The sequence below is a fragment of the Platichthys flesus genome, chromosome 4, assembly GCF_949316205.1.
Source record: "Platichthys flesus chromosome 4, fPlaFle2.1, whole genome shotgun sequence".
Taxonomy (NCBI): Eukaryota; Metazoa; Chordata; class Actinopteri; order Pleuronectiformes; family Pleuronectidae; genus Platichthys; species Platichthys flesus.
Window position 1 is genome coordinate 25,430,799 of NC_084948.1, and position 11,638 is coordinate 25,442,436.

Below are 11,638 nucleotides of genomic sequence, written 5' to 3' on the forward strand. Positions count from 1 at the left end.
CCTTCCTGCTGCCCTCGTCCCAAGGCCAGTCAGCTGTGGCTGCAGTCTGCTCTGGGATTCAGGTAGAGGCCCAGCGGGGGGGGGTCACAGGAGGGGGGGGCTTGTACTTTACGAGCACATGCCTCTGCAGAGCCCCGTTCACCTCCACTCGGCTGATAAACGACAACGGAGCTGAAATATACGATGGGTCGGCAAATATATGTGAGCCTGTCGAGCAGAGTAGAGCAACAGACTCGCTCTGCCTCCTCGATGTGTGGTCCCTGTCAACTGAAGAGGAGGAGGAGGAGGAGGAGGAAGAGGCCTCACAGCCAGCGTGAGATGTTTGGGACTCGAACCTGAGGAGCGGCAGGGCACAGAGACGATCTCACGTGAACACGACGGCTGCAGTGGAAAAACTAAGGAATCTCTTCCGACGCTGAGTGGAACCACATCCTCACTCCACAGACGAGATCATCTGCCGTCAGGACTCGGGAACACATTCCGGTGCAGGTGGTCCCGTGAGATGAGAGGCTGGCTGGGCCTGAAACAATGCCAGTGGTAATGACTGGTCTAATCACAGGGCGCGCTCAAGGAACCCACCTGTTCTGCCAGCTTCGCTCCACGCGTTGCCAAGCTCTCCCAGTCGGGGGGGGGGCACATGTTGGGCTGGTTAATGTGTTCCCCAGATCCCCGTGGGTCTGATTCTCTTCTCTTATCTTCTGCCAAGACCCAAAACAAAGTGTTTTTTTTAAACGGGGCTCAGAGTCCAGATAAGATGCAACTCTGATTTTGTCGCTAACTCTGCCCCCCTGCCCCCCCGCCCGCCCGCCCGCCCAAAAGGCCGGGGCCATTTTCTCGACTCACAGTTTCCAGTCGCCCGGTCGTCTTTTCTCAAAGTAGCAAATCAGGCAGGCGGCCAGCAGATGTGGCAGGACGTGCTTCACCAGTAAAGAATTCAGCTCTTACCCCGGCAGAAAGGGCCTTACTGGTCCCATTAATGACAAATCACACTCCCTCTCTCCTTTGTCATAGCGGGAACATTATCGCCTGAGGTAGCAGCTGCAACCCGGTGGTTGAGCTGCACTGGCATGACCTTCCATTTGTTCTGTGCTCGGAATGAACGTGTTATGTTGAGGATCATTTTTTATCTATTTCACTTTTCATTGGCTCCACGTGGTAGAAAACCATTTGACTCTGTTGAGCTGTTTTCAGACAGCACCTCCGGAGGATGTCTGCAGAAGTGGGACCGGACTTTCTCCGGCGTTTGTCCTTCACACGTGCACGACGCAGCTCAGCAACGACACATCAACACAGAACCCTCCGGAGGGTGGTGCAGCAGGCAGAGGCCGGACGCAGTGTATCAATGCTGCCTGCAGGGATCCCGTGGGTTCGATTCTTATCACCAAAATCCCTCTTGTCATCTTTGCCGGAGTCTTCCTGGGATATTTACGTCTTTTTTCAGTTTTGCATCTGTTCCGTGTTAGAAGCATCTTTAATCTCCTGCTGTTTGTTGGTCTCAGTGGAAATGATCTGTTTTTAATAAACTAAAGTCAGGAGGACATTCTCACTCTGACATTTTTCATTCTTGCAAAGCGCCCCTGTGGAGAATATCAGGAGTTTCAGAGCTTGTCTGAAAGCAGCTTCGGTTTCAATGCTAAACCATCTCGTTTTGAACATATTCTGTTTTTGAGTCGTCCTAATGGATTCCTGTCCGACCGGCCGCTGGGACACCTGATCCTGCCTTTCACAGTGAACAACACATGGTGCAGTGACCGTGCTGTTAGTGTCCTGGCTCGGTGGGGAGCAACTAACATGAAACCGACTTCCAGCAAGTTGTTTCATTCCAAAAGAAAACACCACTTTCCCACATTTGTTGATTCCCTGTTAAGTGGTCGTTATTCTCAGTTTGTAGAAACTCCTGCACGTTGCACGCTCTGTGCTCGACCACACTCCTCAATGCTGCGGCTCCATTCTCATCTGTCCCACACAGATCTATATTTCCCTGTGTGATCGACTCCTCTGAACACCTCAGTGCAATGAGCTTCTCAGACAGATCGGCCACTCCTCATCAGTCGCTCCACACTCAGAAACCATGTTGTTTCATATCCCAGTTTTACTACATCTGTCTGTCCTCCAGCAGCTTTCTAAATATAGTCCTGCTCTTACCCCCCCCAAAGGAGCAGAGCACTAATTAGAGCCTTCTCCTCAGTCTGGGGTTGCCTCCAGTAAAAGAGCACGTTTTATGGGCTGCGTTCAGCTTCGGCCTGTGTTTGCTTGCAGCTCACAGGCCCGAATATTAACCGGAGCTTCTGGGAAATAGAGTTTTTTTAACTGCTGCACGGCTACAACCACTGACGCTCACTGTTTGTCTCCTCCTAAATGTTGTCCATTTATTACAGCTGTGTCCTACTTTACAGGGCTAATACCCATGAATTAAATATGTATTAACACATGCAGTTCTGGGCGTCTCTTTGTGCTCTGCTCCCACGATTCACATCCGCACAAGCAGGGACACGAGGCAGCTCTATAGAGTGAGTCAACGAGAGAGGCAGCAGGTAGACGACATGAATCTGAGGTGAATTTATTCCGGCCTCATGCATCACAGGGTAAACAGTAACTGGCGGATGTTTGCACGGGAGCATTTCCCCCTGTTTGCATTTCACGTTGGAGGTGATGGAATTTCTAGAAAGCCTATCTCCATCTCTTCGCTCAATAATAGATGAGGCGATGGCATCACCCTGACACCCTACACCCCTCACTCGCAGGTCCGGCCATTAGCTTGGTCATGAGCCGGGGAGAGAGAGAGAGAGAGAGAGACAGAACGAGGAGGTGGAAACACTGATGAATAATTTACTGTGATCTCAGTGAAGTTCTGAAAGAATTCTCCTGCAGCCGCACTCACTCTCATCGGGACCGGAGAGCAGACACACGGCCTGAGGATGGTTCCGAACATCTTCCTGCTCCTCTGCTCACTGGCTCTTCCTCTGCACGGTAAGATCTCATTGTGCTTTAGCTCAGGTGAGTAGGACTTTGCTGAGAAGGCCATAAAGTCCCATCTGTGCCAGAGGCTTGAAAACCTGTGAGAGTAATTAATGAGGTGTGTTCGTCCTCGAGAGCTGACGCAGCCGATTCCCAGGGAACTGTGAGCTCTTGTAAAAGTGTCCTGAAGACACTGGGACATAAATCTGTCCACACGTCACCTGGAGACGCAGTTGTTTATCGATGTGTAGAAAGCAACACGTGCGTAACTGACTCCTGCTTTCCTGTGTTCCAAGGTCTGGAGATATTCGACCCCGAGGAGGTGGAGTACATCCGCTCCCACGTCACGGCAGCGGCGGGGGGCTCCGTCACGTTGGACTGCGGCTCCATCATGCCCAGCATCTTCATCTGGGGCTTCACCAAACCGGGAACTGACAGCAACATGGCGGTGGCGTACAACTACGGTCAAGGCCCCAAGCTGCAGGCTCAGTCCGGCAGCCTGGGCCGCTTGCAGGTGCCGGTCAACACCTCGGCCCTGGTCATTGAGGGGCTGCAGAGGGAGGCGGGGGGGATGTACACCTGCCAGGCCCTGTACGACACGGAGGAAGGGGCCAGGATCACCTTCTACTTCACCCGGCTGGACGTGGAGGACGACTGAGGACGTCCTCAAACTTCTGCTGCGTCACTTTCTCTTTTCAAAGCTCATGACCATCGTGTGCATGAAGTGATTCGTTCAAACGTCCCAGCATCATGTTCTCAGATGTGTTTTCCCTGGTTTCAGGCCATGCAGATCATTTTGGACACATTGACACAGGAGGTCAGGTGTCTGTCTTGAACTTTGTCAAGTGATAAGTCCTCAGGTTGTAACTAATGTTTGAAAAGTTTGAAAACAAGACAGTTTTGAAAGAGTAAAAGTTCCACATTACCTTTTCTACCAGAGTAAAAGTAAGTACTTTATTGAATATATATTTAAGTATTAAAAGTAAAAGTACTTGCAGAGTGTAGCCTCATTAACTGGGCCCAGATGTTCTGTTTAACACAAGTATGAAACAGACTCATATGAATAAGGCTGAAGATTAATCTACTGACACATCGTCATATTAACTAATGGCTGGGTCTCTGAGGAGGCGGGGCCTATTGGAACCTGCCTGCTCTGATTGGATCAATAGACCAATTGTTTTCTAATTATTATAGAATATAAACAAAACTGTTTAAACATGTAAAACAATTAATTGTAAAATGTAGAGAAGTAGAAAGTTCAGCTGTACAGAAATAAAGTAAATGTAGTTTTTTTTTTCCGGGATCTGAAATGTGAAGTCGTCTAAAAACTTTTCCATGTTTCGGTGACAGGTTATTTTTCATTTCATTGGAGCCACTCTTATTTTGAAACTGTCTTAAGAGAACAATGAAATTAATTTTTCATATAAACTTCCACATCGTCTCGGGACAAACACGCAGCTGCTGCTTTTTGTTAAATGTCGTTTTCAGCTCCACTGTTTTCGGAGTCAAAGGAAAAACGATCCCCGTGACTAAAAACCCATTAGAGGTAAATAACAAGAGGATAAATATTTCTGTGTATAAAAAGTGATCCTTTAACTCCAGACTGGACTGAACCATATAAACTTACAGAGCGTGACACCGAGCAGACCTGAGGTTGTGGTTTCAATTTCAAATACTTCGCCCTTTGTGTTACACAGCGTTCATTATTAAAACCATCTGGATTTGTGGGTTCATTAGACAACACTATATATTTGTGTGTGTGTGTGTTTTTCTTGAAATATTTTCTTCATTACGGTTTCTGCTTATTTCCAATAACCAGCCAGGTTCCCTGCTGTGATGTTTTTATTTATTTTATTGCGTTTTTCTTTCGTTAAGTGCGACCGACACATCTCGACATCTTCAAGCTTCTCGCTCGAGGCCACAAACTCTCATTGCTGAATAATTCCCAGGTGGAAGGGGGGGGGGCATTTCAACCCCTTTGAACCGACAGACACCTCGATGTAAAACGAGTGTTCTCGTAAATAATTCATGCATATTTGAATAAAAGGTTCCCTTCTTCGTGTCTGTGCAGTGATATCCTATATGCTGGGGGAATAAAAATCACTGTGTGGATTATTTGTCTCAGGTTCTCAGAGTTTCTCCTGATTGCCTGCCTGCCTGCCCCCCCCCCCTGACTTGTCATCAATAGACTCATTATTGATCCGGAGCCGTGCGACAGAGGGGAAAGTGGAGGCAGCCGCGATGAAGATGAGGCCGTGTTTGTCTTCCTGATGGAGTCCAACAGGTGCAGTCGATAAACTGTTTCCCGAGCGCGACAAGCGAGAAGCGTCAGCACCTTCCTGCACCGAGACCCGGGCCTGATTACAAATAACGAGCAGATATCCTGGAGGGAGGATGGAGGTTATTAGTCTGGTTCTGTGTGTGAGCTCATCCCCTCTGCAGGGACCCAGTGGAACGCTCTTGGAGTTCGTCCAACGACAACAGGCTCCACTTGGGGTTTTGTGACATCTCAAGGATAAAAAAAAAAACTCCCGAGGGCCGAATCGAGCGTGTTAACAACACACTGCCCGATTCATGAGAAGTGCATCCATTCAGGGTGTGCTGGAGAGGGGAGAGAGGAAGAATGGTGGGCGGAGGGGAGAGGGACGGGCGTTAACAGGTCGGCTCGGCCGGCAAAGGGGCAGAAATTCCAGGGCAGACAATGAGCTTTCTTGTTCCCATGGGCTCCTTAATGAAGGGGTGTAGCTGCGTGGGTAGAGGGTGCAGGGCCGGGCCGAGGGAGGGTGCCGACTGACGGACGTGGGAGATGGAGAACAGGTCATTTGGAGACAACCCGGCCCTTATCTTCTCCTCATCGAGCCCGGCCTGCATCTGTCAGCATCCCCTCTCTCTCTCTCTCTCTCTCTCTCTCTCTCTCTCCTCGGACCAGTTCTCTTTCATTTCCAGCTTCACTTCCTAACCCCATTGTTTCGAGACTCCAATAAGCTGCTGCACAGAAATATGACATTTGTTTCAGGGGAAAGAAATAACAAGAATGTGAAAACAAGGGCCTCGACCTTTAGTTTTGGATTCACTACTCAAAAGCAACATCTGAAACACTGGAGAGTTTCAGGCCTGAGAAACTCTTCCTGGGAAAGAAGAAGTGAGTTTTCAGTCAACTGGACCGACGCCACCAGCCTCAGCAGCACAACAGCCTCTGTCCAGACTAAAAATAACAGCCGGAAGACGCTGTGCCACGCCTCAGCAGCAGGCGAGTGAATCCGCGTGCCAGGAATAACCCGTATACCAACAGAGAGATGCCAGGCGAGCCGGGGCCTGGGGACTGGCAGCCGGCTCTGGCAGGGACGTGGAGCAGACAGGCACCAGGCCTGGGAAGCCTGCTCCACAGTCATCCCCCAGTGAAGCACGGCCAGCTCTGTCATCTGCCCGCTGCAATCCTATCACGTCCAATCAGCCGGCACACCACGGAGATTATTTTAAAACCAATGAAGGGTTTAAGCCTTGAGAAAACAGGGGCTGGCTGACTGGGGCTGAAACCTGAGAAGTTACGAGGGCTTTTATGAATGAGTTATCTGCAGCGGGAGGATCACACAGCAGAGAGGGAACCCGCCTCCTTCACGTTCTAATAAAACACATGTTCCTTGCATGGCTTCCCACGTCGGCCGCTCAAATCTCATTTAAAAAATGAAATCCACAGAAACCATGAATGAAAAGTCATTAGACTGGAACAGAGGCCAGTCCCTGATCCTTTTAAAAGGCTCACTTCACCCAAATCACTGCAGAAACATCCACACCACTGTTTTCATTTGGAAACTTTAGTTTTAGTTTGAAAACTGCTTTTGACTCTGGATGGAGAGAAACAAAGACGAGTGAACGTGGATTAGGATTTAAACTTCTCGCACTATAAAAAACGTAGCATTTTGGATAAGCATATTTCAAAAACATGCAGATAATTCTGGTTGCTTGCATCTTGATTTTTTTTTTACCCTCTTGAGATGTCAGCCTATGAAACAACACGGGGGAGGGGAAGAAATAAAATGTGCTGCATGAATCTCTGCAGATATTTTACTTCTCAGACACAAGTTCCTTTTTTCTCTGGGTTGATCGAAAACATCCTCATTCAATGATTCAATGACACGATTCCTCCTCAGAGCAATGACACAAATCCATGAGGATGAAGTTTCTACCTCCATCGAGGAGGTGATGTGTTCATCTGTGATTGTTTGTCTTTGTGATATTTAGCAGGATTACACAGAAACTACAGGAAACAACTTAATGGGAGGATGTGATATGAATCTAAGGGGATTATTAATGTTTAGAAGTCTGTTGAGATAAATTTGTGAGTGTGTGCAATTTTTAATGTGGTTTCATAAGTTTGACAGTTTGACGTATGAGCTCCCTGGTAAAACTTTAGATTTTAAAATGAGCTTCTCTGTGGCAGCTGGAGATTTTCCCCCAAATCTGTTTTAATAATAATAACAATAAATATTCTGTGTTTTGAGTCAGTTTTTAAAATGCTTACAAGTGTGTGTGTGAGAAAAAGCCGCTCACGCTCGACGACTCCGTTTAAGCGTAACTTGCCCACCGCTCTGGCAGATTGGGGCCAGTAGGTCACCAGTCCTCCCAGAGCAACGGTGCGTTCTGTGTAAAGTGATGAGCCATCAAGAATCCACTGAGGCACAGAGCGGCCGCCTTAATCTGAGCGGCGCAGGGAATGTTCCCCCTGTTCAGGGGTCAGTGCCGGGGAACGGCCCATCAAGGAGGCTGGGAAACTCGCTGTGGCAGTCACTCATCGGGGGGGGGGGACAGACATCAAAGTAGGACGTGCTTTACTCTTCCATATCTTCTCTTTATATTATTACAAAACTTTACAGGGACAGTTGCTAACCGCCGCGCTCGGGCGACAGAACCACAAAAATAAACAGTATTTCTCATCCACATGGCATAAATAATATAAAAGACAAACTTTTTTTCTTTAAAACAGATACATTCATATGAAATAATATTTTTCTACTACAAAAAAATAAATAAGTCATCTAAAGAGTTTTTTGGGGGGGGATCTTGTTCCATAGTCTCTTCCCTCCGGTGGGACACAGTCTGTTTCTCCGTCCTCTTTGTCTCTTTTCCCCAAAGTCGCTGTCCTCAGTTTTCTGTCCATGTCACCGTAACACACAGTGTCTCTGACTGTCCCAACGCTGGTCCTCTCACGCTGCACTGGGATATTTCCACAGCTCTCTCTCTCTCTCTCTCTCTGTCCGTCTGGTTCCTCCACACTGCGGGGGTGGGGGGTGGGGGTGTACTGGTTTGTGGGCTGCAGTCAGACCTCCTGTGGGCCCGGCTGGATCAGCTCTCCTGCCAGGCTGCTGCTGGAGATCCACCCGGGCTTCTCGTCACAGTCCAGGTCCGGCAGGCCCAGACTCTCCCAGCACAGCACCGGCCCGTCCAGGTCCTCGCACTCCAGCTCCTCCTCCGCTGCACAGAGAGGGAGGGAGAGAGAGGGAGAGAGAGAGAGGGAGAAGGAGAGAGAGAGTGTTTGCTTTATACTTTGAATTAAAAAAAGACGAGGACATATTCAGCAGAGGCCCACAGTGTAATTTGTGGTGATGGCTTCATAGTTTTGTCTGCATTCAACATGAGGACTGGTAATTACATAAAAACATGCTCGTTAGGCACTTAGAAGAAACGTCAGAGCTGGATTTCACAACCGTGTCAGCCGGGAAACAAATGTTCTCACTTAAACTTCAATATTTAAAAGAACTAGTTTGACATTTTGTGACGGTTGCATGAAAAGCAGCAGATTAGCTTAGCTTAGCACAAAGACAGGACAAAGTGGGGAAACTGCCCAACTGTTCATCGTTAACACAATCGGCATAATAACTCTGCAACTTTAAATATCACAATTCAACTTGTTGAATGTCTCATTAGTTTCATTAGTTTCCTTTCCACACAAAAATGACATATTATATTCTTGATTTAAGATTGTAAACTGTTTTTCCCAAGCTTATTAATACTTCGAGCTCTGGGGTTAAAAGAGCTGCATTTATATGTGTTACTGTCAAATGTATTACATCAATAATTTTATTGTTTTGTTATTTGTGATTATAATGTGTATTTTTATGATTTTATTTGTTTTCTATGTTTAAACCCCTACGTAATGTGCTAGATGGATAAAATGTATTTAATTATGATCACAAGGGCATGAGGTCATTCAAACCTATAACTAACCCAGCCTATAGTTATTATAAATAAATACAAATCTAATTAAATCACATAGCCAGGGCTAAATAAGAAAGACGTTGGTATAAAACGAGTCTCACCAGTGTTGTCTGCCGGACAGTTTTCATTGTTCCCGATCAGACAGCAGGAATGCTGCGAGGGCGAGGACTCCCGGTGCTCGTCCTCCGCCTCCTGGTCGCCGGAGCTCATCTGGCTGCCGGGGCCGTGACACTGCGAGGAGACCTGGCCCAGAGGCACCATCTCCAGCCCGTCCTGCTGGCACGGCGCCACGCGGTGCATCAGAGGCAGCGTGCCACTGGAGTACGAGCCGTTGGTCTTGTTGTAACATCTGCTCGGACGCAGGAGAAAGGGGATGGAGAAGAAAAGGGGGGGATATTTGTTTACAAGGTGTCGGTGCAGCTCTTCCAACTCTGTGGAAGTCAGACAGCAAACCCTGGTGCTAACTCTCCTGACAGCACAATGAGAGCCCCAACACAACCCCAACACAACTGGAGCAGCAACGCACAGCTGCAGAAACCATCAGGAGAGTTGAGCCAGAGATTAAAGGTCCGGCTCTTTGCCTCTAAATGGCTGTGACACGTTGTGGTTTCGCTCTCGGGTGAAGCTCCCCGGTGCAGACAGTGTCACGCAGGGATCCTCACCACGTTTCCCTGAACTCAGCTCCAGTGTAACGGGACGAGGATTGGAGGGCGACCACCACACCCCCTCTTTTCCCAGCAACCAGAGGTAAATAAACACGGGGCTCATTAGGGCTGCTGGCTGGGTGCACACAGGGTAAACTGTGATGCTGGGGACCCTTAAGTACATAAACAGGACTAGCAGGAGGGCAAATCGATGTGTGTGTGTGTGTGTGTGTGTGTGTGTGTGTGTGTGTGTGTGTGTGTGTGTGTGCGTGTGTGTGAGAGAGAGAGAGAGATCGACAGGGGTCACGAGCAAAGTGGGACACTTCTGTTCGGCTGCAGCTTATGAAATTCGAGCAGTATTTAATTTTCTCAGGCAAACTTCTGTGATATCCTCAGAGACTTTGAGAAAACAGATTGTTCAGTAAGAGTTTCACTTGGTTTGTTCCGGGACAAACCAAAAGCTGCCGCGATCACTGCGGTGGACAGTTGGTAAATTATGGATTTGTGAGACTAATATTCAAAATAAACTCAGGAATCTTGAAAAATAAAGTAATCTGGAATGATAATGTCAAGATAGAAGCAGAAGATATCTGTAAACAACAACTATATTAACATGGACAGCACAAATTTGAATATTGATCGTATTGAGAATAAGTAATTATTTGGATGTTTACATGAGTAACTGATATATTTAACTAATATTCCATTCAAAGTGTGACGTTATTCTGCCAGTTGTTAAAACCCCAACCTGACTTATTTTATTGTACGACGCTACCTCACGTGTTTTCTTTCTAATCGAAATTCTAAAGCTTCTTTCCATTTTTCCCATCTTATTTACACTGGAACCCAGGACATGTGTCGTGAAGTCACACATTGATGTTATAAAAGGCTGTGAAAAGTCACATGTCTTCATTTGATTATTGCTTATTCTACAGAGTATCTTATTCAGGTCAATCAGAAAGAGTTTCTTCTTCAGACTTGTTTTAAACTGGTTCATATATTATTAAAATTGAATACTTGTGTCCATATGAATGTAGTGTGTGTAGATTGGGACTCGTTCTCTCACCTGTTGTTATTGCAGAGGTTCTGACAGCTCATACAATCAGACGACTCCGATTGGGGCAGAGCTGTGTAGATGCCTCCACCCTGACAAGAGGAGAACAAACCACACCTTTAGCCACTAAACCAAACACCACCATGCCTCCCAGCCTCCGGGCCTGAGGTACTTTGAGGCACCTGAACGGCGACACTCACGTTGTGGTGGTGGTGCGGGTGCGAGAGCTCGCAGTCTCTGGTGCCGTGGGGCAGCGTGCCATCGTGGCCGTGTGGGTGGCCAGGCGAGAACAGGCCACCGGAGCCGTTGAGCAGCGCCAAGCCGTTGGGGAGTTTGTGGTGGAGGTGATGGCAGCCCTGGGGCATGACGGGGCCGTTGTGTCCGTAGCCGCCGTGGACGCCGCCATTGATGCGGCTCGAGCCGGGCAGCGTGGTGTACTCGAGAACGTGGCCGTTCATCTCCGCTGGCTGGTACAGGTAGCCAGGAGGGTCATACTCTGTAGGAGAGAGAGAGAGAGAGAGAGAGAGAGAGAGAGGAGTTTCAGCTGTTTGGTTTCTTTGATACCATGAGAGACAGATCTGTGTTTTTATTATTGCATCAGTCCAGAAACTCAGGTGACAAGTTGCCAAAAAACTTAACCTGTGACTCAGTCTTTGCTTTTTTCTTTCTCCCAAATCTTTTGGCTATAAAATCCAAAAGTATTTACTGATTCAAAAGGTCGAGGAAAGACTCCATCCAATAATGGCAAAGACTTTTGCAAGCGCTG

General features: G+C 47.8%; 1 protein-coding gene across 2 annotated transcripts in view; it reads right to left on the bottom strand.

Annotated features, from left to right (window-relative positions):
* Positions 1–7,786: 7,786 nt before the first annotated feature.
* cdon (cell adhesion associated, oncogene regulated) overlaps positions 7,787–11,638 on the bottom strand; it is a 30,703-nt gene continuing 26,851 nt past the window's right edge. For both annotated transcript variants that reach the window (XM_062386523.1, XM_062386522.1), the window contains exons 16-19: positions 11,073–11,368; positions 10,885–10,964; positions 9,276–9,523; positions 7,787–8,430 (exon numbers count right to left, since the gene is read on the bottom strand). In XM_062386523.1, coding sequence (XP_062242507.1) covers positions 8,276–8,430; positions 9,276–9,523; positions 10,885–10,964; positions 11,073–11,368 — 779 coding nt within the window. In that variant the 3' untranslated portion in view covers positions 7,787–8,275. The remainder of the gene's footprint in view (positions 8,431–9,275; positions 9,524–10,884; positions 10,965–11,072; positions 11,369–11,638) is intronic.